Source organism: Anabrus simplex, chromosome 1, assembly GCF_040414725.1.
Source record: "Anabrus simplex isolate iqAnaSimp1 chromosome 1, ASM4041472v1, whole genome shotgun sequence".
Taxonomy (NCBI): domain Eukaryota; kingdom Metazoa; phylum Arthropoda; class Insecta; order Orthoptera; family Tettigoniidae; genus Anabrus; species Anabrus simplex.
The window spans coordinates 1,610,474,641-1,610,501,292 of NC_090265.1; the positions used below are offsets into that span (position 1 = coordinate 1,610,474,641).

At 38.5% G+C, this 26,652-nt stretch overlaps 1 protein-coding gene and 1 pseudogene across 3 annotated transcripts in view; both read right to left on the reverse strand.

The window, feature by feature from the left end:
* Window positions 1–26,652, reverse strand: part of LOC136858589 (uncharacterized) — a 332,089-nt gene that overhangs the window by 60,588 nt on the left and 244,849 nt on the right. For all 3 annotated transcript variants that reach the window (XM_068225628.1, XM_067138262.2, XM_067138263.2), the window contains exons 2-4: window positions 26,072–26,251; window positions 16,260–16,386; window positions 8,324–8,467 (exon numbers count right to left, since the gene is read on the reverse strand). In XM_068225628.1, the coding sequence (XP_068081729.1) occupies window positions 8,324–8,467; window positions 16,260–16,386; window positions 26,072–26,239 (439 nt within the window). In that variant the 5' untranslated portion in view covers window positions 26,240–26,251. The remainder of the gene's footprint in view (window positions 1–8,323; window positions 8,468–16,259; window positions 16,387–26,071; window positions 26,252–26,652) is intronic.
* On the reverse strand, window positions 4,211–4,863 carry LOC136858591 (uncharacterized; annotated as a pseudogene).

Here is a 26,652-nt window from a genome sequence, read left to right on the forward strand (position 1 = left end):
TCGTTGTCAGTAATTGCGTTCATCCCAACTCGATTGAGATTTATTTCTGGAATAGTGGAATGGCATATAAGCCTACGTGAATGTAGCTGACGATGCGCAGTGGCCTCCACAAAATACACTAGCCATGCGTCTTGGTGGGTGTGCTATATACCAATGGATGAGCCCAACTTAGCACACTGGGGTGAAACGCTGGCAACCAGGAATGAGTTAGTTGGAAAATTTATAATGTAAAATAACGGATCATTTATATTGGCATTATAAATTTACTCATTTGGGACAAATATTTCAGGTTCCCTATGGGAATCAACATCTATATGTACTATTAATGATTTTATAAAATTGCCAAAGGCAAATAAAGGTATCAGTTAGTTGGCTAAATAATTCTTTGATTCTTAGATGCCCCTGATGATGACTAAGAAGCAGTTCAAACATGTACTCTTAATGATTTTATAAAATTGCCAAAGGCACAAAACGGTATCAATTAGGTGGCTAAATAATTCTTTGATTCTTAGATCCCCCTGATGATCACTGAGAAGCAGTTGAAACATGTACTATTAATGATTTTATAAAATTGTCAAAGGGAAATAAAGTTATCAATTAGGTGGCTAAATAATTCTTTGATTCTTAGATTCCCCTGATGATGACTGGGAAGCAGTCGAAACATGTACTATTAATGATTTTATAAAATTATCAAAGGGAAATAAAGGTATCGATTAGGTAGCTAAATCATTTTTTGATTCTTAGATCGCCAGGCTGAGTGGCTCAGACGGTTGAGGCGCTGGCCTTCTAACCTCAACTTGGCAAGTTCGATTCTGGCTCAGTCTGGTAGTATTTAAAGGTGCTCAAATACGACAGCCTTGTGTTGGTAGATTTACTGGCACGTAAAAGAACTCCTGCGGGACTAAATTCTGGCACATTGGCATCTCCGAAGACCGTGAAAGTAGTTAGTGGGACGTAAAACAAATAACATTATTGATTCTTAGATGCCCCGATGATGACTGGGAAGTAGTTGAAACATGTACTATTAATGATTTTATGAAATTGCCAAAGGCAAATAAAGGTATCAATTAGGTGGCTAAATAATTCTTTGATTCTTAGATCAAATCAAATCAATCAAAATTTCTTTATTTGCAAATGAGGTGTCTACCTCGGTGACAAAGGGTACACTAAAATACATTATTGTCAAGCACTAAATTTTAAATTAACAAGAGAAGAAAAAAAAAATTTCTAGAATACAATAATATACAATTTCTGCTAACAATTTTTTTCTATTCATCAAACAGATCATCCTTAATAAATTTATATTGTTTACAAAATTCTACTTATAATATCTCCTATACTTACAAACATAGTCAACTCATATACAGTATATGGAATTACTTCAAATAATACTATGCAACTGGTATAAGATTAAAATTTACATTGCATTTATTTACTTATAAAAAAAAAAATGTTTACCCATTTTGGAACCTACGTAGCATAACGACCTGCTGCGTCTTAACCAGAGCCCCCTTTTGCCACCACTTTTCAGAGTTCCTGAAGGGCCTTCACAGCTACCGTAGCGGTCCCAGGGCCCTCGAAGTCCCCACTGTACTTCACCCCTACAGGCAGTCCCCTACTTTGGCTGTCCAAACTCCATGGACCAGGGGATGGAATTAATTTTTTTTTAACACACATTTTTTTTATTTACAATAGCCTGCACTGGTCGAATGCCCTCTAACATTTCATTTATTTTCCCTGTTGCTGTTTATTCCCGTCTTGAATACCTGCACAGATTTTGGAAAAGGATCAAACACTACCCCTGGTAAACTGTTCCACTCCTTCACGCCCTTCCCAATGAATGAAAATTTACCCCAGTCGCTTCTGCTAAAATTCCTTCTAATTTTATACTTGTGGTCAGTTCTGCCAATATAATTATTTTCCAACTGAAGCCTCTCATGGATTTCTCCCCATGCTTCTTCTCCTGTATAGGCTCTATATAATCCTATAAGTCTAGTATTCTCCCTTCTCTTACTTAAAGTTTCCCACCCAAGTTTCTCTAACATTTCTGATACACTACTGTTTCTCCTGAAATCCTCTGTTACAAATCTTGCTGCTTTCCTCTGCACACTATCTATTTCTTTTATTAGGTATTCTTGGTGAGGATCCCAAACACTGTTTGCATATTCCAATAATGGACGAACCATACTTAAGTAACTTTTTTCTTTTAATTCTTTATTGCATCCTTTAAGTAGCCTCATTATGACATGTAACGATCTGTATGCTTTCCCAACAATGTCATCAACATGGCCCTTCCAGTGCAAATTACTTTCAAATCTCACACCTAAGTATTTGCACTTGCCATCTTTTGGGATAACTACCTCATCCAAAGTATATTCAAATTCAGTTTTAAAGCTCCTGTTTGTAAATGTTGTAACAGTTGATTTGCCTCCATTAACCTTCACATTATTTTCTTCAACCCACTGTTGGATACTTTCAAGGTCCCTTTGTAATTCTGAACAATCCTCAATGTTATTTATTTCCCTATAAACAATTATATCATCTGCATACAATCTTATTTTTGATGTTGGACCAAACAAGAAAAGTCTAATAAATTCATTATGCTATTATCATAGTTGGTACAATAAAATTGTGTAAGACAGAAATGATTGGAACTTGTATTCTTTATAACATTTGTTACAGTATGTAATACTTTTCGACAGGACCAATAACATAGGTAGGCTACCGTATTTAAAAAATTAAATTTTAGGCACCTTCCTCTAAACTACCATTTTATCCAGTGTGAATAAAACTTATTTATAACCTATACTGTAGCATCTTATTCTCAGACTTTACAGACCGATTTCCATTAAATTCTGTTCACCCATTTTCTCATGGTTCGGTGTTGATATGGACTTAGCAACAAAAATCGGTATGGTAAAAATGTATATAAGATATAGATGATCATAAATTTAGTTCTATGTAACTTTAGTTATGCAGTATTTATTGATAGGACCATTGGTAATATAAATATTTGAGAATTAAATTTTAGGCTTTCCCCTAAACTACCATTTCATTCAGCGTGAATAAAATTATATATAGCCTAGATTGTACTGCATCATTCCCCAACTTTACATACTGATTTTCATTAAATTCTCTTCAGCCATTTTCTTGTGATGCCTGTTCATACATACATACATACATACATACATACATACATACATACAGACAGACAGACAGACAGACATAAATGATGGAAAATCAAAAAGTGCATTTCCTTGTTACTGTGGACACGACCGATAGAGATATACGGTACCATTATTTTCAAATTCTGAGCAATATACAGACAAAACTCTGCAGTTAAATGTTGACTGCTGTGGCAATTTTCTTTGATACTTGCCTTCACAAAAACATTGTATGTCTAATCCTTGTCCCGTTGCTGTTTGGGTTCGGGTATGGAGTGAGATGAATTTTCATAGCGAGTTTTTACGACCAGATACCCTTCCTGATATCAACCTCGTCAGAGGAGTTAATGAGATGATATGAATGACATGATGTGTGATACCGGTAGGAGAAAGAAAGAGGTTGAAATGCGGTGCCAGCATATAGCCTACCGGTACTATAGCACCAAGGGGTCTGCTCAAGGCTTTACAACCCTATCCAATGGACGAATCAACATCAACAGCATTATGTGCCCTCACTCCATATGAGCACTGCGGAGAGGTTTGGAATTTAATCAAGGCTTTTGGCATGCAATCTAGTGATTAGAAATTGTAGGCTATACCACCACCTCCCCTACCCTGTGGTGAAAATTATTTCTACCGACGGGACTCGAACTGGATAACCACGATGTTTGACCGTATAGACTTCATGCCTTAACAATCATGGAAACTAAATGGGTTCCTTCACAAAACACTGTCAGGCAAATACATATACCGGTACCGTATATATATATTTTTTACATTGCTGTTCCACTATAAGGTTCGTCAAATGTCTCAAATGTCTCGAAAGGAGATTTATATTACAAAACACAAAATTTGATATTAGTACGTTGAATTATTATTGAATCTACTTGAACGCCGCGTCCACCATATTTTAAGCGATCAAAATACAGGGTTATTCTAAATGATTGTCGGGGTTACAAAAGTTCATAACTCACAGTGCAATTGACGTAGGAATATCAATCTTGTTTCATTGTGTACTGTAACTCATAAAGTTATTTTGACATACATTACAAATGCTCGATATGTGCGCCTTGTGTCACTCTACACACATCTACTCGATAGTTCATCTCTTCCCACACACGAGTCAACATGGCAGCGGTGATGCTTTCGAAGGCGGCTTGGATGCGCTGCTTCACTTTCTGAATATCCGCCGGTAGAGGAGGAACAAATACCTTATCTTTAACATATCCCCACAGGAAGAAATCACATGGTGTAAGATCTGGTGAACATGGTGGAAAGGGTAAGAGCATCAGATCACTTTCAGTTCCGCGTCCCATCCATCATTGTGGAAGTTCTTGGTTTAAAAATGCTCTAACCTCCCTGTGGAAATGAGGTGGTGCACCATCCTGTTGCAGCACGTAATCATTCCTGTCGTCACTCAACTGGGGTAACAGCCATTCTGTGAGCATGTCCAGGTAAGTTAGCCCTGTTACTGTCTGTTCATTGAAGAAGAACGGGCCATAGACCTTCGTGTTTGAAACGGCACATTCACCTTAGGAGAGTCTCGCACATGTTCCACATGACAATGGGGGTTCTTTGCACCCCAAATGCAAATGTTTTGTTTGTTTACCTTTCCACTTACATGAAAAGTAGCTTCATCACTGAAAACTACTCTGTTAAGAAAACCATCATCTTCTTCAATCAGTTCCTGCAGTGCCATGCAAAAGTTGAAACGTGGGGCTTTGTCATTAGCTGTTAGAGCTTGACGCAATTGTAGGCGATATGGCTTTACCTTTAGGCGCCTTCGTAACACACACCATACTGTGGTTTGAGGAATTTGCAGTTCCCTGCTACATCTCGTAGTTGATTTCTTAGGACTATGGAGATAAACGCCCCTAATCCGATTCACATCCGCTTCTGACACAGCGGGACGCTTACTGCTTTTCCCTTTGTACAAACAACCTGTATCCAATTGTGCGTACCATCTGTGAATAGAGTTGTCGGAAGGAGGCTCCTTCCCGTATTTTGTCCAAAAATGGCACTGGACTCTGGTAACAGATCGGTTTTGATGAAATTCAAGAGTACAAAAAGCTTTCTCCTTATCGCTAACCGCCATTTTGTTAAACCCTGCTATTACTGCCATCTGGTGGTAACTTATGTACTACAGTTGATGCAAAACAAAACTTTGAGAGTTTGTCGTACTGTTACTGCAACAATAAAAATGGTACGTTTACCATGTTTTCAAAAAAATAAATTCACGAAACCCCGACAATCATTTAGAATAACCTTGTATGTGGGTGTGGTAATGAAGCAAGTAAACAGGCTGCGGGAATAAATACCGTTTCACAGTTTTCTTAATTAGGAAAGCATTCAAAGATGCATAGTATCCTTTTAAAAGGACATTTAAAATACAAGATATAGGCCTACCTACTTACATATTGCATTTTAAGAAGGAAAATTAATGCATCTCCAGTAATTATAAAGGAAATCATAAACACATGGCCATTAAATAAAATTAGTCCTACTTACAGGGAATGAAAATATAGAATAGAAAACCTTGACCAAAATAATGTGGCAATGTGGGGAAATCATTCATATGTTGATAATAATAATAATAATAATAATAATAATAATAATAATAATAATAATAATAATAATAATAATAATAATAATAATAATAATAATACCTGGTCTCTTCCCAGGTTCCTGAATTCCGCATTTTGTATGAATTTTCCCAATTTTATGGCTGGATGCCCTTCCCGATGCCAAACTTAGCTGGAGTTATATATTCACTATCGCGTGTTTCTGTGGTGGTTTGTAGTATGTTCTGCTGTATGTAGATGGAGATGGTTATCCAGTCCCCAATCCAGAGGAATTAACTATCGACTACCCAGTTAAATTCCTCGACCCGATCGAATCGGGGCCCTCTGAACCGAAGGCCAGAATGCTGATCATTCAGCCAAGGAGCCGCACACTAAGCAATAATAATAATAATAATAATAATAATAATAATAATAATAATAATAATAATAATAATAATAACAATAATAACAACAACAACAACAATAATAACAACAACAACAACAACAACAACAATAATAATAATAATAATAATAATAATAAATATAATTAAAAATTACAATCAGAGCAAGAAGATGTAGGATAACTTTTTAAAATAATTGTTTAAAAAGAGGACAGTTCTACTTGTGTTAACGATCTTAAATCACATACTGACCTGAATAATTCACTTCGTTATTTTTGGACAAAGATTCTGATAATGCCAATTCTTTTTATTTGCCTTATGTTGCACCCACTCAGACACATTTTGCCGCTGTGATGGAATATTACAAGGCTAAGGCTGAGAAGGAAGTGGCAGTGGCCTCAATTAAGGTACAGCAGTCGCCGCATTTGCCTGACGTGAAAATGGGAACCACAGAAAACAATCCGTCGGGGCTGTCGACAGTGGGATTTGAACTCACTATATACCGAATGCAAGCTAAGAGCTATTTGCCACGAACCACGTAGCCAACTCGCTCAGTAGTGGTGGTGATGTTGGACTGAAATTCCTCATATTACTCCGTATCATAGGCAGAGGGGATGAGGTGACTAGGAAATTCAAAACATTGTAGGTGTAGCATTGGACAGCAAGCGTCTTATAGCATCATTATTCTCTATATATTTATTTTCAAAATGCCGGGGAACTGTTCTCTGTAGCATTCAATTTAATAATAAATAGTGTTATTGGTTTTTCATCCTACCAACTTCTTTTGGGAGAAGCTGAGGTGCCAGAGTTTTGTCCCACCGGAGTTCCTTTATGGGCCGGTAAATGTACTGACACAAGGGTGACGTATCTGAGCACCTTCAAATACCAAATATGCCGACTTGTACTTTGCCGTCTGAGCCACTCAGCGAGGTAGTATACCGTTTATCGTGCTTCGCTGTTTAGTCAATTCCTACAAGAAAATAAAAGTAGGCCTGCTGAACACATGCTGGATTGTGTTACAATACAGGCAACGTAATTCTACTAATCACCAAAAACTGTGCACTTAAGTAAAAAAAAAAAATCTTATTTGGAATAAGATATATTCTTTGTGTTTTTTCAACAACTTATGCATAATTTATCCAGTTCATTTATTCAATCTAATCTATTAAAAGTAGGACACTGTAAGCGGAAGAATCTACGAGGAGGGATCAAATATAAACGGGATTTTATTTTTTATTTAAATTAATTTATTGAAAAACACAAGGCAATTACAATTTATTATTCCACATAGTTTCCTGCTTTGGAAATGCATTTGTCCCAGTGTATGGACAGCTATTTGATGCCTTCATTGTAAAAAGAACAGGGTCATGTCACCAGCCAGTTGCGCACGAAGTCTTCCACACTCTCGTTATTTTCAAATCGTTGCCTTCCTAGAGCTTTTTTAAGCGGTCCGAACAAATGGAAATCGCAGGGTGATAAGTCCGGGCTGTAAAGAGGATGATCAAATGTAGTCGAGTGCATTTCCTGCAGCTTAGAGACAGTTAGAGCTGCAGTATGGAGTCGCGCATTGTCGAATCGGTTGGTCACGTCTTTTACGGCAATATGCAACCCTCGCCTTGTTCAACAGCTTGCAGTAGTAAGCAGGATTGATTGGGCGTCGCTCATGCAAAAAAACAATCAGCAAAATGCCTCCCCGATCGAAAAAATCTTGCAAGAATCTTGGCTTTTACTGGTTCTGCCTCCCCTTTCCTCCGACACTCCTTACACACACGCGTCCTTGGCAATGTTTGATCACCAAACTGTGCAGTCAATCTCTGACAAATTTCCGCTGCTTTAATTCCTTACCAACTGTTGATGTTCAGGAACAAAAAAAAAAAAAAAAAAAAAAAAAAGACCGTTTATATTTGATCAACCTTGTATAAGGATGGCGCTTAAATTATGGTGTCACTATTTCACCTTGGCACCACCCAGAGCGCTGTAGCAGCCATGTTATCTACTCTATAGTCCTCTTTCTAGCTCGTAGCAATGCAAAGACAACAATGGTCATGAACATAAAATTTGTAAGGAAGTGACATCATTAGTGCTGCCAATAACTAATACATTTTGGCAAAAGAAAATTATTCCTGAAATATTTTGAACCTAGTAGCAGCCAACATACATATTAAACATTTTAAAATATAAGAAGAAAATAACTTACACGAAATGAGACTGTAAGAAATAATGAAATGCGCAAAGCTGTTTGCCCAGCTGGTCGAAGTGATACCAACGAATGACAATATGCCTCCAAGTATCGCTATTTTACGGTATCCATACTTTCTCAGCAAAGGTCCGTTGAGCAAACCTGCAATATAAATATATATAGATCCACAGCTCATATATTATCACATTTCACAAGAAGAGTTCATGAATAACAGGTATGTTAAAGTATGCTTTATTATTTAATAGTAAGTCTTCAGACATTCTGGATCATATCGCTTGGAATGTTCTGGGAGTTTTGAATTACTGCATGCTTGAATATTATCATTGAAGTTATACTGTTTGAAAACATATCACTCTTGGGCTACAATAGTGGAACAACTCAAAAAAATCAAGTTCTGAAATAAATGACTTTAAAGTTTCTGACGGACTGCAGACGATAATTAAATTCTTCTGCAACACTGGCACAACTTACGATTTGACACTATGTTTGAACAGAATGCACTACATGACTGCCGAGCTCCAGGTGCAATGAGAAGTGAGAAGCACAAGTATTGCAGACAATGTAAACAACAAAGCGGAGTCAGTTCTGTCATCTGTTGGTGGAATATTGAACTACAAGGTATGCTGGAAGAAAGACTATTCTGCAATGCTGGAGAGTGCATTAACTCCAAATTCGTATTTTTTCAATTGTGCTACTATTGCAACCCACAATTGACATGGCTTGGTTGTGGTCAAGAGAATCTGTATGAATTAACAGAATTTCAAATAACTGTATAAATGAGGTAAAGTTACACTTTTTATTATGTGATATTATTCCTTTCCAAAAAGGAAGACAATGCTGTACATATGTGCAGAAACATTTGCGAAGTATAGTGAGGTTATATTTTTGCTAATGAGGTCTAAACCATTCTGGGATAAACACAATCTCAAAAGCATTTTTTTGCTATGATCAGCAGGAACAAACATTACAGATGATATTATTACCGATTGGAGAGATCGCATGAAAAAATGAAATGGCGTATGGCTTTTAGTGCCAGAAGTGTCCGAGGACAAATTCGGCTCGCCAGATGCAGGTCTTTTGATTTGACGCCCGTATGCGACTTGCGCCTCGTGATGAGGATGAAATGATGGTGAAGATGACACGTACACCCAGCCCCCGCGCCAGTGAAATTAACCAATTGTGGTTAAAATTCCCAACCCTGCCGGAAATCGAATCCGAAAAGAAAGTTGTGCTTGGTCTCAGCACTGAAAAGTCCTATATATCTTTACACACCACAGAATTTTAAATGATATTAACTGGGATGTCTTGGCACATTCATCATCTCAATGTTGTCTTGGGACTTCTTCTTTTCTGTCGCTATTCTCACACCCCTCACGCACTTTACAGGTGTAAACTGTGTCACACACATTGACTTGACCCTGCTTTAAGGCTGTAGCCCTTCCTCATGTCAACCCTATTTGGAGAGACGTATATTGAATTCAAAATTTGTAGGTAAGTGCAGTGTGCATTCATACATTTCTTTTTCTGATAGTGTTGATAACTAATGGGAACTGAAATAATAAGAACCTACAATCAATCACTACTAATCTGTATTTAGGGCAGTCGCCCTGGTGGCAGATTCCCTATCTGTTCCCTCTTTTAAGAATTCTTTTTATATCTTTGAGTGAAATGATTTGGTAGACCATTGTTTTCTAAACTCTTCATTTTTATACTGTAGTTATTAATTTATTTTTCTACAATGTTCAAGTCTTTAAAATGAGTTAAGAAAAGAATTTGCTAACATATTAAATGTACATGCTAATGCAAATCATAGAAAAACCGTAAAGTCGTATTGTTCTATGTTTTAATCTCTTTACTTGGTTTAGAATTTCAATAATTTTAATTAAAAACTATCTGAATACTCTGATCTGTCAAAGAGTGCCTTGAACAACATTGGGGTGGTCTAGCTTTGAATGTCAAAGAAATATTGATATTTTAATCAGTTTCCCCTTCCATTTGGGCAGTTGAGTATAAGGTGGTCAAAATTTTTGGCAGCTATGATCGCAATACTGATGACATTTATTGTTTCTTCCTTTTCGTAACCACTTGCATTTGGTCGTACGATGCTGGTGGAACATCACTGAGGCTGTAGCTGAGAATATCTTTCCTGACATCATGTGCTGTTCCTTTATTCCAGCAGTTCTTAGAATATGAAGCCAGGATGCTCTGACTGGGAAAGAGAGCATGAGTGCACCTGCTGTTGGATAATTTTGCATAATCCATCTATCAATCAGTCATCACCATCACCGAATTGGCAGATTCCCTATCACTTGTTTACCTAGTCTTATCTTAAATGATCAAAGGAGTTGCAAAAAACATCTCCCTTGGTAAATTATTCTAATCTGTAATTCCTTTTCCTATAAATGAATGTTTGCCTTAAGTTGTCCTCTTGAATTCCAGCTTTATCATCATACTAGCAAGATACCCGTGCTTCGCTACGGTATTATACTGAAATTTGTAATTGTATGCTTATTGTTTTAGATATATAATCCACCGAAATTCGCGATCTGACTCGTTTTCTGCGAGAATCCGCCAAAATTCGCGATCTGACTCGTTTTCTAATACATTCCGGCAAGTTTCCTCCCATTTTTCAATCTTTCTTTCCAGCAATCGATTTCGTACTTCCCTAGCTAGGTCCAGGTATTCCACCCAGTTAGTTGGGTCCCTAAATCTTTGCCATCTTTTCCTATAAGCATTTTTAATATGGATCAAATCCTTCAGGGGATCTGTCGTGGTGTCGTCTTGGGTGCCTTGGCGGTAGCCTACTGAACCCGCGGCCGGATTGCATTCTTAGTCATTAGCCGTCCAGGACCCGTTTCCAGCGTGGTCCGCACATGTGACGACGGTCCAGAACATTATTATTATTATTATTATTATTATTATTATTATTATTATTATTATTATTATTATTATTATTATTATTATTATTATTATTATTATTATTATTATATGTTCTGGACCCCACAGCAATATGCAAGACCGCTACTTATCGGTAAATTACATCTGCTGCCATTGTCATTGTTGACAATGTGACCAGCACAATTGTCGCGCGTAGGCAAGTGTGCGGGATTTCTGGCGATACGAATGACATACCTCCGTGTGTTATTGACCTTATTATAGAGGTGAAAAATTTGACGGCCAATCTCATTCCTATCGTTTATTTCAAATGTGTTTAAATTTTTATTTATATGCCAGGAGAATCTACTGTAATCTAAGAACGTTCTCCGAAGGAAAAGATGGCTGTTGAAAAAGAACCCAGGAAAGATTAAAAATGATCGGTTTATGATCAGAATAAGTACATCGAATGTCTACAGCCTGTTTCCTATCATTCGACAGGATCAGGGATGGAATGAATAAAGCCCCATCTAGCGGCGACAATAGGAATTGTGCCCGCTGCCGAAGCTCCCCTCTGGGGCAATGATCGATGAGTGACAAATGAAATAAAATATTGGACAGTGTTGCTGGAATGAATGATGACATGGAAAGCCGGAGTATCCGGAGAAACACCTGTCCCACCTGCATTTTGTCCAGCACGAATGTCACATGGAGTGACCGAGATTTAAAACACGGAACCCAGCTGTGAGAGGCCTGCGCGCTGCCGCCTGAGCAACGGACGCTCCTTATAAGTACATTATGAACAGTAAAATCAAATTGGTCTCACCTCCTTTTACACACCACCGCCGTTAAGTTTATTTACCCCCACACTCCCAAAAAATAAAAGAAGGCGTGTTTCTTTATGTTTAAAGGAGATTCCAAATACCAATGTTCACGTTTAATACCTTCAGCTTTGAGATATAAGTATCCCCTTGAAAATAATTCACTTTTTTAACTTCCTTTCACACTCCCCCCCCCCCGCTCACAAAGTGATATTAAGGCAAAAAATATTTGTTCCTTTAATAGTAAAGGATCTTCTAAATACCAATTATCACCACTCTAACCTCTTCAGTTTTTTTATTTATGTGTCCTCATGAAAGGAATTCAACTCCTTTTCACTCCCGTCAACCCAAGATTGTTTTCCCCCCAAAACGCGCTTTTCTTTGTTTTTAAAGGAGATCAAAATACCAAATTTTCACGTCTGTAACAACTTTAGTTTTCATTAGATGTATGTATTCTCATACAATTAAGTCAATTAATTTTTCAATCCTTTAACCCCCCAAACCCCCTTCATTGGATTTTTCCGAGAATACGTGTTTGCTTACTTTTAAAGCAGATTCCAAAAATCAAATTTCACGTGTGTAACATGTACATTTTTGAGATATCAGTAGCCTAATTAAAAGAATTCAACACCATTTTCAGTCACTTTAATCCCCCCCCCCACTACCCAAGTGGTGTTTCCGAAAACTAAAAATACACGTTTCTTTATTTTTAATAGAATTAAAAAATTACCATTTTACACTTCTGTAACATGTTAAGTTTTTTGAGATATACTGTAGAAATTCTCATTTTAAAATTTCACCCGTTTATAGTTCCCCTTAAGTGGAGTTTCCAAAGACAAATCACCTATGTTTCTTTACACTTACAGGAGATTCCAAATACCCACTTTTACGTCTGTAACATTTTACGCTTCTCAGATATTCTGTAGATATAGTCCTTCAAAAACTTCACCCCAATTTGCCACTCCTGTTTAACCGCCAATAATTGAATTTTCCAAAAGCAAAAATATACGTGTTTCTTTATTTTTAAAGGAGATCCCATTTACAAATTTTCAGTTCTGTAATATCTTCAGTTTCTGAGATATATGTATCCTCATTAAAGGAATTCAACCCATTATTCACCCTTGTACACCCCTCCTATTGGGATTTAGAGAAAACAAAGAAATACGTGTTCCTTTATTTTTAAGGGAGATTCTAAACACCAATTTTTACATCTGTAAACGTTTAAAGTTTTAAGATGTAGACACACTTTTTTTAAAATTCACCCCCCTTTTCACCCCCCTCTCACATTATTTGGATTTTCCAAAAACGAAAAAATACCTGTTTCCTTATTTTTAAAATAGATCCCAAATACCAATTTTCAGGTCTGTAATATCTTCAGGTTCTGAAATATAAGTAGCCTCATTAAAGGCATTCAACCTGTTTTTCACCCTTTTCCACCCTTCCTATTAGGATTTTCCGAAAACAATAAAATACGTGTTCCTTTATTTTTAAAGGAGAGTCTAAATACCATTTTTTACATTTCTAAACTTTAAAACTTTTGAGATATACATGCGCTCATTTTAAAAATTCACCCCCCTTTTCACCCTCGCATTAATTGGATTTTCCAAAAACAAACAAATATGTGTTTCTTTATTTTTGAAAGCGATGAAAAGTACCAATTTTGAGGTCTGTAATATCTTCAGTTTCTGAGATATAAGTATTCTCTTTAAAGTCATTCAACCCATTTTTCACCCCTTTTCACCCCTTTTCACCCCTCCTATTGGGATTTTCCGAAAACAAAAAAATACGTGTTCCTTTATTTTTAATGAAGATTCTAAATACCAATTTTTGCATCTCTAAACTTTAAAACTTTTGAGATATAGATGCACTCATTTTAAAAATTCACCCCCCCTTTCAACCTCGCATTAATTGGATTTTCCAAAAGCAAAAAAATATGTGTTTCTTTATTTTTGACAGCGATCAAAAGTACCAATTTTGAGGTCTGTAATATCTTCAGTTTCTGAGATATAAGTAGCGGTATCCTGATTAAAGGCATTCAACCACTTTTTCACCCTTTTTCACCCCTCCTATTGGGATTATCTGAAAACAAAAAAATACGTGTTTCCTTATTTTTAAAGAAGATTCTAAATACCAATTTTCACATCTGTAAACTTTTAAAGTTTTGAGATATAGACACACTCATTTTAAAATTTCACTCCCCTTTTCACCCCCTTAGCGACGGAATATCCAAAAATCCTCTCTTAGCGAGCACCTACATCTTAATATGAATATATCCCCAAAATTTCATTTCTTTATGTCCATTAGTTTTGGCTCGGCGATGATGAATCAGTCAGTCAGTCAGTCAGTCAGTCAGTCAGTCAGTCAGTCAGTCAGTCAGTCAGTCAGTCAGTCAGTCAGTCAGTCAGTCAGTCAGTCAGTCAGGACAAGCTACTTTATATATATAGATTATGATCTTTCCACTTTTGAAACCTCCACTCAAGCTTATTCATCTACTGATATCATTCTACATCTCTCCACTGACAGCTTGGTACATTTTGTTTATTTAAGTAGTTCGTCTCTTTACTCCGAAATCTTCCCAGTCCAAGGTCTGCTAGAAATCATCCAGAACAAATCGTGCTGCTTTTCCTTGGATCCTTTCCAGTTCTCGAATCAAGTAATCCTGGTGAGCATCCCACACACTGGAATCATACTGTCTGTGGTCTTACCCGCGACATATGCCTTTTCTTTTACATTCATACTCCAACCCATAAATGTACGGCTCCATGGCTAAATGTTTACCGTGCTCGCCTTTGGTCACAGGGGTCCCGGGTTCGATTCCCGGCAGGATCAGGAAATTTAACCTTAATTGGTTAATTTCGCTAGCAAGGGGGCTGGGTGTATGTATCGTCTTCATCATCATTTCATCCTCATCACGACGCGCAGGTCCCCCACGGGAGACAAATAAGAAAAGACCTTATCAGGTGAGCCGATCTTGTCCTCGGACACTACTGGCACTAAACGCCATACACCATTTAATTTCATTTACCCCTAAATACCTTCATAATCATATGAAGAAATATGTAACCTTTATTTACAACCCAATTAATGTGATTATCCTAATTAAGAATCTTTCCTTATATTAACACCCAGGTATTTAGAGTGATACCCATGAGATACTAACAATCAATCAATCAATCAATCAATCAATCAATCAATCAATCAATCAATCAATCAATCAATCAATCAATCAATCAATCAATCAATCAATCAATCAATCAATCAATCAATCAATCAATCAATCAATCAATCAATCAATCAATCAATGATCTGCATTTAGGGCAGTCGCCCAGGTGGCAGATTCTGTATCTGTTGTTTTCCTAGCCTTTTCTTAAATGATTTCAAAGAAATTGGTAATTTATTGAACATCTCCCTTGGTAAGTTATTCCAATCCCTAACTCCCCTTCCTATAAATGAATATTTGCCCCAATTTGTCCTCTTGAATTCCAACTTTATCTTCATATTGTGATCTTTCCTACTTTTAAAGACGCCACCCAAACTTATTTGTCTACTAATGTCGTTCCACGCCATCTCTCCGCTGACAGTTTGGAACATACCACTTAGCAGCTCATCTTTTTTCTCCCAATTCTACCCAGCCCAAACCTTGCAACAGTTTTGTAACGCTACTCTTTTGCCGCAAATCACCCAGAACAAATCGAGCTGCTTTTCTTTGAATTTTTTTCCAGTTCTTGAATCAGGTAATCCTGGTGAGGGTCCCATACACTGGAACCATACTCTAGTTGGGGCCTTACCAGAGACTTATATGCCCTCTCCTTTACATCCTTACTACAACCTCTAAACACCCTCATAACCATGTGCAGAGATCTGTACCCTTTATTTACAATACCATTTATGTGATTATCCCAATGAAGATCTTTCCTTATACTAATACTTAGATACTTACAATGATCCCCAAAGGGAACTTTCACCACATCAATTGAGAGTGGTTCATTTATTGTAAACTCTAAGTTCTGTTATTAATTTGTATACGTTCTTACATTTTATGCAAAAAGTGTTATGTACTATCTGTAATCTGAATGCTGATAAGGCTATTGCATTTCATGTTTAATGCCAAAAATGTATTTGATGATTCAGTGTTGATAATCGTATCTTACTTCAATTTTTAAATATTAAGTAGGTTATTATTTGGAAACAAACAGAAAGGAAGATTTTATATTTAAATTTGTGCTACTAGAACTTACCTAAGCTCATTCCAAATGCTGAGTTAACATTGATTATGATAGAGAGATCAGTTGTTGACATTTCCAACTCAATGAATGCATCCTGGAATAGTAGACCGAAGGACTGCATGATGGGAATGGTAATGAACTGAAATGGTTAAAAAGAAGATAATAATTTTATGACATATTTTTGTTATAAGTGGAGACAATTCATTTTCAGTTTTGACTCTGTTAATTTTATAACTGTTAGGTTCTTCAGTCTGTCGAGCTAATTTGTGAATAGATGAAAATTGAGAAAATACCTGAAAAAGGAAATGTGTATTTAGATTGTTGCTTTTACGACCCGTAATTTTAGACACGATAATAAACTTTTGGGCTTTTACTGTGTCTGAAAACAAGGTGAAATTTGTTATGTTTTGCAGAGAAATTTGTTCTGCGTCTTCAGAAGAAAATCTTGTCTGTTCACGAGCAACACTACTTTAATAATGAAGTTTTGAATTTAAGAATGCTTTACCGTTTGTTTATAGTAAGTGGTACTGTTGTTCATCACTAGATGGTCCTTCCAAGTGGGAGATGACGACACAATCTTAGTTCCAATTAAGATGTTTCTTGTTCAATCGTGTGTGCATGTGAAGTAAACAGCAAGGTCACCAGATGAATCAGAAACGAATGTGGTAAGAAGAAATAAATGAAAGAAAATGAAACAATCAAATAAAGTGCAATGAAATGAAATGAAATGGCGTATGGCTTTTAGTGCCGGGAGTGTCCGAGGACATGTTCAGCTCGCCAGGTTCAGGTCTTTTGGTTTGACACCCATAGGCGACCTGCGCGTCGTGATGAGGATGAAATGATGATGAAGACGACACACACACCCAGCCCGCGTGCCAGAGAAATTAACCAATTATGGTTAAAATTCCCGACTCTGGGAACCTGGGACCCCGGTGACCAAAGGCCAGCACGCTAACCATTTAGCCATGGAGCCGGACAGTGCAATGAAAGACTGACAGGATAGAATAACAGAATAGAACTGATGATAGAAAGAAAAGTGTTTAGGAGAAAAATGAGAAACATTTCATCATATATTCTATTCCCACTCGGACGTTGGGTAGCTGAAAAAAAATGAGAAACATTTCATCATATATTCTATTCCCACTCGGACGTTGGGTAGCTGAAAAAAAATGAGAAACATTTCATCATATATTCTATTCCCACTCGGACGTTGGGTAGCTGAAAAAAAATGAGAAACATTTCATCATATATTCTATTCCCACTCGGACGTTGGGTAGCTGAAAAAAAATGAGAAACATTTCATCATATATTCTATTCCCACTCGGACGTTGGGTAGCTGAAAAAAAATGAGAAACATTTCATCATATATTCTATTCCCACTCGGACGTTGGGTAGCTGAAAAAAAATGAGACAAATTTCATCATATATTCTATTCCCACTCGGACGTTGGGTAGCTGAAAAAAAATGAGAAAAATTTCATTTTAAATTTAATTTTTCTCGGTCTTTTTTCTGCTACATACTTTTCTTTCCATCATCAGTTAGCTCTATTCTATTCTTCTGTCCTGTCAGGTTTTCATTGCACTTTGCTTTTATCGTTTTATCTTCATTTGTTTCTTCTACCACATTCATTTCTGATCCGATGACTTTTCTGTTTACTTCGTATGCACGTACGATACAACAAGAAACATCTTAATCGGAACTAAGATGGTGTCGTCGTTTCCCACTCGGAAGGCTAGCTCACAGTGAGCCATCTGGGGACGAACGAGAGTACCACTTACTATAGGCCAACGGTAAAGCGTTCTAAAATTCAAATCTTTATTATTAGAGAAGTCTTGCTCGTGAACAGTCAAGATTTTCTTCCGAAAATGCTCAGCAAAGTTCTCTGCCAGACATAAAGAATTTCACCTTGTTTTCTGACGGGCAAAAGCCCTAAAACTTATTATCACATCTGCAACAAAACATAAATAACAGACTATGCCTGAAAAAGAAACATCGGTGCGACGTAAAACAAATAGCAAAAAAGAAAAGAAACAAACCTAACCTAACCAAACCCCATGGCGCAACAGCCCCGAAGGGCCATGGACTACCAAGCGACTGCTGCTGTGCCCCAAGGCCTGCAGATTACGAGGTGTCGTGTGGTCAGCACGACGCATCATCTCGGCCGTTATTCTTGTCTTTCTAGATCGGGGCCGCCATCTCACCGTCAGATAGCTCCTCAAATGTAATTCACGTAGGCTGAGTGGACCTCGAACCAGCCCTCAGATGCAGATAAAAATCCCTGATCTGGCCAGGAATCGAACCCGGAGCCTCCGGGTAAGAGGTAGGCACGCTGCCCCTACACCGTGGGACCGATGAAAAGGAAACAACTTAATTACAATAGAATTAACCTGACTGTAACTAGTTACAAGAATGCAATCTTAACACATTGAAGTTGCTAGATGTATATATGAGGCGCGAGTCGGTAGATGCAGAGTGCGTCTCTGCCCACAGGTAGCCACGACTGGTCTGTGGTCCAACAGCTCTGCACTCTGACCAGCCAACCGAGCAGAGGAGGGGTGGCCCCGGCTCTATCGTGGCTCTACGCCTCTGCATTCGGGAGACGGGACAGGGCTGGACCTCACGGCTGGCCTCAACCATCGGCTGTCCTGAGAATGGTTTTTCGTGGTTTTCCATTTTCCTGCATTAAGGTGAATGCCAGAACAGTTCCAAGTATAGGCCACGGCCGCCAATCCCCTCATTCTCTCCGAGCATCTTCTACACCGTAACAAATCTCCCGGCCTGAGATACGGCGTCACCGTCTAATAGGCCCGCCTCCCCCTTCAGGGGAGGAATGAAAATATTTTAGTAATAGTAGTATGAGGCATGCATATATCACAGGTACTGTTATAAGAACACAAACAATGCAAATGAATAATCAAACTGATTCGAGTGTATTGGACCTTCACCAGGATTACTTGATTCGAAAACGGGAAAGAATCCAAAGGAAAGCAGCATGATTTTTTCTGGATGATTTCGAGCAAACCTAGGGCTGGGAAGACTTGGGAGTAAGGAGTCGAGCTGCTCGACTAAGTGATATGTTCCGAGCTGTCAGTGGAGATATGCTGTGGAGTCATATCAGTTGATTAATAAGATTGAGTGGATGTTCTGATCTGTTATATGTTTTCGTTTTCAGGTATTTTCTAAATTGTATTCATAAACTAGTGTCGACAGACTGAAGAACCTAACATTTATTTTTTAAATGTAAATATTATGAATGTTTGTACAAATATGGCGATATAATACCTCATTCTTAGACAAGGTAAACTTCATTTTTTTGGTGCAATTTGCTTTACATTGCACCGACACAGATAGGTTTTATGGCAACTATGCATTGGGATAGGAAAGAGCTAGGAGTGGACAGGAAGCGGCCGTAGCCTTAATGAATTTGCTTGGTGTGAAAATGGGAAACCACGATAAACCATCTTCAGGGCTGCCGACAGTGGGGTTTGAACCCTCTATCTCACTAATGCAAGCTCACAGCTACGCAACCCCAATCGCACGGCCAACTCATTCGGTCTCTATTAATTAATCACTTTCAGAATCTCATAGAGCTTGTCGATATATCTTTTCTACTTACTGGTTAACTTTCTTTACCTAGCTAATGTTAATCTCAAAATGGGGTGCCGGGTTCTGAACCTATCTTTAGCCAAGAACGAAAGTGATAGGCCGTCAACTTGCACGGTCTATGGGTATAGTCCACTGCTGAAGTAATAACATCGTATAAATATGTGTACAAGTCATTAGTTATTATAGGGTTATAATGTTTTCTAAAGGGCAATTATAAAAAGCTACCGTAATCTCAACAGTGGGAAGACGTGAGATGTAGGATGTTGTAGGAGCACTAATATATATATTCGTTACTGGTTCAGGTAGCGTTGCCATATGTCACGGATTTCACGGACCATCCGCCCAATGTGAGCCGTATCCTGCCGGCTCATAAGATATATTTAGAGTATTATTTGACAAAATATATATAAATTTTATTCATATAAATTACAGTTAGAAATGTTAAAGTATTGAATCCCAAGATAGCTGAGACAGGAAGTCGATGGAGACATCAAGTCGCTGGATATTGCCTAACACTTCCTTGTGACCGTGAGAATAGCTTAGCGTAACCAAGCGTTGGGAAGAATCGGCACGTGTACAAGGTGATGACCAAGCAATATTTCGGCCAATGAGAACGTGAGGATTTGGCAAGTATGAAGTCTACATCGCGCCAAGTCTTAATTCTCAGGTTGACCAGCGTGTATAGTTGCTTGAGTTAATTTCTGTCATTTATCGGTTTTCCATAGATCTAGAAGCAAAATATAATCAGAAATACGATATAATAATTAGAGGAAGAGATTTGCTATTGTTTGAACTGTGTTTCATACATATATTATAATTAATATTGTGTTATCATACATAGCGAGCTTTTTGATTGGTGGTTTGTTTAGACAACCGGGAACCCCAAAGTTGAACGGCGTTACCGAGGTTTCCTCAGTACCCAAGCTCTGGAGAGCGTCATTCTGATCGAATAGCTTGGATAGTGCAGAAGTGTTATCGTGATCGCGGATATTGAAGTGTTATACCAGTAACAGTATATGATTTCAAACAAGTGTTTCAGTCGTGCAGCTGGAAGATATAACTGTTCCAGAGTAAATTGTAAATTACATTATTTTATAATATAAAGTCAACATAGACGGTGATAATTAGCCGCAGTGCAGCAAGTGCAGGAGAGACGTGCCATTGTCTCACATTTTCGTATCGGTCACGTTTCGCGAGGAACTATCGTAGCGTACCGCGTGCCGCTCTCAAAACTGTGTATATACCCTTAAAGTTGAAGTTTGCATTATTAATGTGTCAGTGTACTTGAATGAATTTATAACAAAGGGTTGTTCGGCACGTGTAGCATTGAGCGGTGAAGAGATATTCATCCCAAGCTTTCCGTGTTCCAGTGTAAATAACTTTTCAGCAAGAAGATGGCTTCGCTTATGGAAGAAGGAAGTGCATTTCCACGTGTTGAAGCTGTGATCGATATGGAGTAGATCCCTGTATATAGCAGGGATGTGAGCTGCTACCATGTATCCCGGGAGTCGCCACCAATTCAAGATAAGACGCATGTGTTAATTATGGAATGTTATATGAATTATTCTAAAGCACTAAGGCAATTTAGATAGGGTTTTTATTTCATGTAAAGTAAGCCTGACGGCATGTGTTTGATTCATTTTGATATTGTTGTATATACGGATAAGAGAATAATGCATGTACTTTTCATTTTCATTCTGATTTATGACTAGATAGTTGGGATAATGAGGGATTTGTTAGGATTAGTTTGTTGTTCAGTTATACATGTTTAATTAGTGTAGAATATTCCGAGTTTTCCTTATATATAAATGCTAGGAGAATTAGATTGACAAATTCATCTAAGATTAAAGTTATATCCTTACTACGTCATTTTATTTTGGTTATTCAGGGAGACAGGTATAGCTAATTGCATGACGCATGGTATTTCAGAAGCTGTCCGAAGGAGTTGCATAACAACGTTGAAAGAATAGGATCTTCGAATTTAGGTTGGAATCTGTTTTGCCCAATGATTTGCACAGGGAACGAACCGGATCTCATAATGTAGAAGGCCAATGTGATTCATGAAAGATATGAGAAATAAGATTGCATGCGGAATGATAAAGTGTTTATGCAGGCCAATTGCATGCCTGATATGTGAGAGAATAATGTGCAGTGGATATGTACCTACCAATTGTCGTCTGAGAGTATATTGTTATCAGAATTGACGGAATTAATTCCAGACTAATGTGTCTGATGTGTGTTAAATGGTAAAAGCATGCTAGGAAGGAATGATTATACGTGACTTTCCGTATAGCCGACGAAAGACGTTATCTCATTGCAAGCTGATATATTGGCCGTGTTTGTATTAGACGGTGCGAATGAGATAGTATTTCCTTGTGACAATCTTGGGAGACAGAATCCATACTTTAGTACAGTGTTGAGTTCAACATTTCTTTTCAGCTCGCAGCCTACCCGGAAATACATGACGGATGATCGCGCTGTTGAGCGCTCAAATGCAGCAGAAGGAGGCAATGTTGCCCATTGCTTTCTACATGATATTAGTGGCTATTTATATGTTTTTCCCTTTCAGGATGATGTTGTATATTGTTTCTCGTTATGTGAATACCTTGTCTCGTTGTTTTAATTGGGGAACAGCCCGAGTGCTGAATTTTATTGATGGTCAATGTAGTTCTGACTAGATCCTTTGTGGTGAACCGCGATTCACGTAGAATCTGTGTAGCATGTAAGACTTTTTCTCTTTGTCCGATGTAAATAGATGTACTTAGTGTCGCTTATTTGATTTGCTGTAAATATAGCGTAGGAGATGCCACTAGTATTTTACATAGTTCATATCACGTCCCATAGCGTCTTAGTTTTTCTTTTTCATCGTAACTTTTCTTTTTGTTGTAATTTTCTTTACCGTTAGAATTTTTGGCGACTCTCGATCTAAATTAAATTCATAACCGTGTCGTTGTGATGAGTTAGAGTGTGACTCCATGCGAAATAACTACATAGCAGTGTATGCGTACACGTATTATCATATATCCCATGGACTATGGACAAATAAGAAGAAGATCAGTTTGAAAGTATACAAGTATTCAATGTTGTTTTTGATACTTTATTTCAATTTTGTTTCTTGAAATAATTAACGTTGTACATGTTCAGATATTTCTTTTATTTTGAAATTTTATAATGCTATTTTATTATTTGATTTTATTAATTTTTTAAGTAGAATGATTCGGGGATATTTATAAATAAATTCATCTTGCCCCATATGATTGTTTCTCATTCGTGTTATACCTCCATTTTCCTGTTATTTACTTATATTTAGAGTAGAACTTCGACTTTTATCCTGACCCAACCGACAACCAACCCACTCTCTGCCCAACCCTGAGTTAGTCGGATGTTCGTACAGGAATGGAGGCATCGTCCTAGAGCAGGGCCTCTCAAACGCCCAAAATCTCACGCGTGCAGAGCGAGGCGCAAGAGCTCCGTGCACTGTGCATCGGTGCCGTTCGGTATAGCTCGGATCAACGCTCCGTCTCTTGGCTACTCGGCTAAGCTCGGCTCTACTCGGCTATACTCGGCTCAACTCAGCCCGGATTTGGAGCGCTACGGCGCAAGTGGGGCAGAGGGAGACAGGCGGAGCGAGCGAGAGAGGCGTGAGGAAAGAGAGTAAGCGCTATTGCTCCAAATCGAGGAGTGGGGGGTCTGCACTCTGGTCAACCAAGCCAAGTCGTCTTTTGCACCGTGCACAGTGCATGCACCACGCGCATGCACCCTGAGAGGCCCTGTCCTAGAGGGTATTTACCCTTGGGTACGGTACAAATGGACGGAAGAAAGGAACAGGTTAAAACTAGCATCTATATATACTATTATGCAAGTACAATATGAAGCTTTAACGTTGCACTGAGTTTCATAGGATTATTCAAAATCAAACAAAGTTCCCTTCTTCTGTTGTTGGTTCTGAGAAGCATGAGTGGTATACAAATGCTCAGTGCATAGTAGCACGTGTTCTCCACATTAAATGTAGTATATAGCCTGCACACGTACTAATGTGATTTTCGTATGTATATGCTACCTTATAAGGACCATGCTAATAAGTAAATTACGTCCTTGGTTAGAATTTTTGTTTTTGGCAACCCTAGTTTCAGATTGGTGACATTTGAGGGTGTTTAGTGCGACTATGATGAGTCTGTTTCCGGAACATTGAAAAACTCTTACGCGAAAAGATTCCGATAATTTGACATAGATTAACATCTACAGCAATACTGAAGTTAGAAATATTATTATTAAACTATTTCGAAATATTTCTCCTGTTATTTTTTCCAGTTCAAAATTTGAATCTTAATGTTGGGAAAGTCTGAAAAAAGTATCTTCTCATCGAACTAAGAATTAGTGAACGGAGAATATAACAACAACAACAATGAATTAACGATCCTATTTGTAACGAGTAGGTAACAAACATGGAAAACAAAACAAAATCTGAAACGATTAATATAAAAGAATCCGTACTTGTAAGTCAATGTCGAATTGCGTTTATAGCTCCCAACCTTTCACCGGTGACTGCATTTCCAAGAGTCCTCTCTCAAAGGTCAGTATACGGATGCAAATACGAACATTGACGACCTAACAATATACGTGTATAAAAGTGGTTAAACACAGAAAAAACATCAATATTGAGGGAGAGCGAAACATTGAAAAGGATAGGTGCAGTTTCCAATGAAACAATGGAACCAGAAACTCAATTCAATTCTACAGCATCGAGACGCCAGCTGTGAAAGCTTAAGCTGCTATGGAAAACTGAAATAGTCTATTTTCAATGTGTTGCTTATTTAAATACATTTTTGTCTCAAATACATTTAAGAAAAGATATGGAACGATGCCATGTAGGTATGTAAATGAACAAAGTTTCAGACCCATTGGATTGTTGCTACAGGTCTCCCCACGTGATTGGTCGCCGAGGAATCAACTCCAGTATACGGACTCTGGTGTAGTGTAGTTGACTTGCAGTCTGTGCAGTGAAGTGTTCCCCGTCAAACATGCCTCGACGACAGAGAAGAGCACGCTATCAACAACTGTCGCCGTTTGAGAGGGTTCGGATTATTGGGCTGTGTGAGGCTGGATTATTGCTAAGGACTGTCGCTGCACGTGTTGGCCGACAGGCATCTACGGTACAACGTGTATGGCAGCAGTGGCCAAGTGAAGGTACCCACACTCGTAGACGTGGCACAGGCCCAGCGCGACAGACAACTGTGAGAGAGGATCGCCGCACTATTCGGATGGCCCGGATGGAACCCCATGCAACAGCAGCGCAAATTCGAGTAGCTGTGGCACCCCACGTTACTCAACAAACAGTTGGTAATCGCCTGCGTGCAGCTGGCTTACGAGCCCGTGTCCCTGCAGAAGGTGTTCCATTGACCCCACAACAGCGACGTGTAAGGCTGGCCTGGTGTCGAGAAAGATCATCGTGGGTCGACGAATGGCATAGGGTCGTATTTAGTGATGAATCGCGCTTCTGTCTTGCCCGCAGTGATCGCCGGAATCGTGTGCGCCGACGTACCGGGGAGAGGGGCCGCCCAGATCTTATTATCGAGAGGCACACAGGGCCAACACCAAGCATTATGGTCTGGGGAGCTATTGACTTTAATGCGAAATCACAATTAGTGCTTGTTGAGGGCACTATGACTTCTCGACAGTACGCTGATAGAGTACTCAATCCAGTGGTTGTCCCTATGATAGCGAATACCGCTAATGGGATTTTTCAGCAGGACAATGCCCGGGTTCACGCATCTCCAGAGAAGCTCTCCACGACATCACAACCTTAGAATGGCCCGCCAGATCCCCGGACCTCAGTCCTATTGAGGACTGGCCAACCGTCCTCAGCCACCCACAACTCTGGAACAACTGACCCGTGCAGTGCAGCAAGCATGGGCCACAATTCCTCAGGAAGCGATCCAGGGCCTTATTGACTCCATGCCTCGACGAATTCATCAATGTATTGCAGCTCGTGATGGGCACATCCTGTATTGATTGTTGTCCAAACTTGCGGTCAGAGGGACCTGAAAGTATAATCATCGAAGCACAACCGAACACTCGTCCGGCATGTTTAATTGCAGCAATGTAGCACCACTCCTTCTGGGTGTTGCAATTTCCATTTTCTTCAGTGTATAATACGGTAATAAAATATGTAAACATTTGATATTTGATAAAGAATATTCACTTGAAAATTTACTTACGTTACTAAGCGCAGAGGCGAAGACAACGATCCATCCCCAGCCTCCGTCAGGAGCAACCAGTGTAACTTCTTGCTTCTCTGACTTCGGTTTGACAATCAGAGTGGCATTTTCTTTGAGTTTGTTTTCCTCCTTGCTTGTCATCATTGCCTCTTTCTCTTTGGACCCCATGATTTCAAGGCGCTGAAAACATTCAAAATCTAATTATATACAAAAATATACCGTAATAGGAGTCAGCGAAAGTAGGTTCGTATATTTGTTGCTTAAAAGATATGTATTTACTCCAGTCACACATAGCCCCACAATGTGGGGGTGAGGATGCAGGGGGTGGAGTCCAAGTGTACCTCCAGGTAAAAATGTGATTTTACTTCTTTAATTGTTTTTAATTTTCCAGGAGGAAACTGCTCAGATTAGTGATGTTCACAATGACATTTTTTTTGGGGAATAATGGAACTGACTGGCACATATGATGAACGCGAACATGTGGCCAAAGTAGAAAAACAACTGAAAGATAAAAGCATGGGAGGCCAAGCTCACTAACAATCTTGGTACTTTCAAAATTAACTTATTTCCGCATGTGGTGA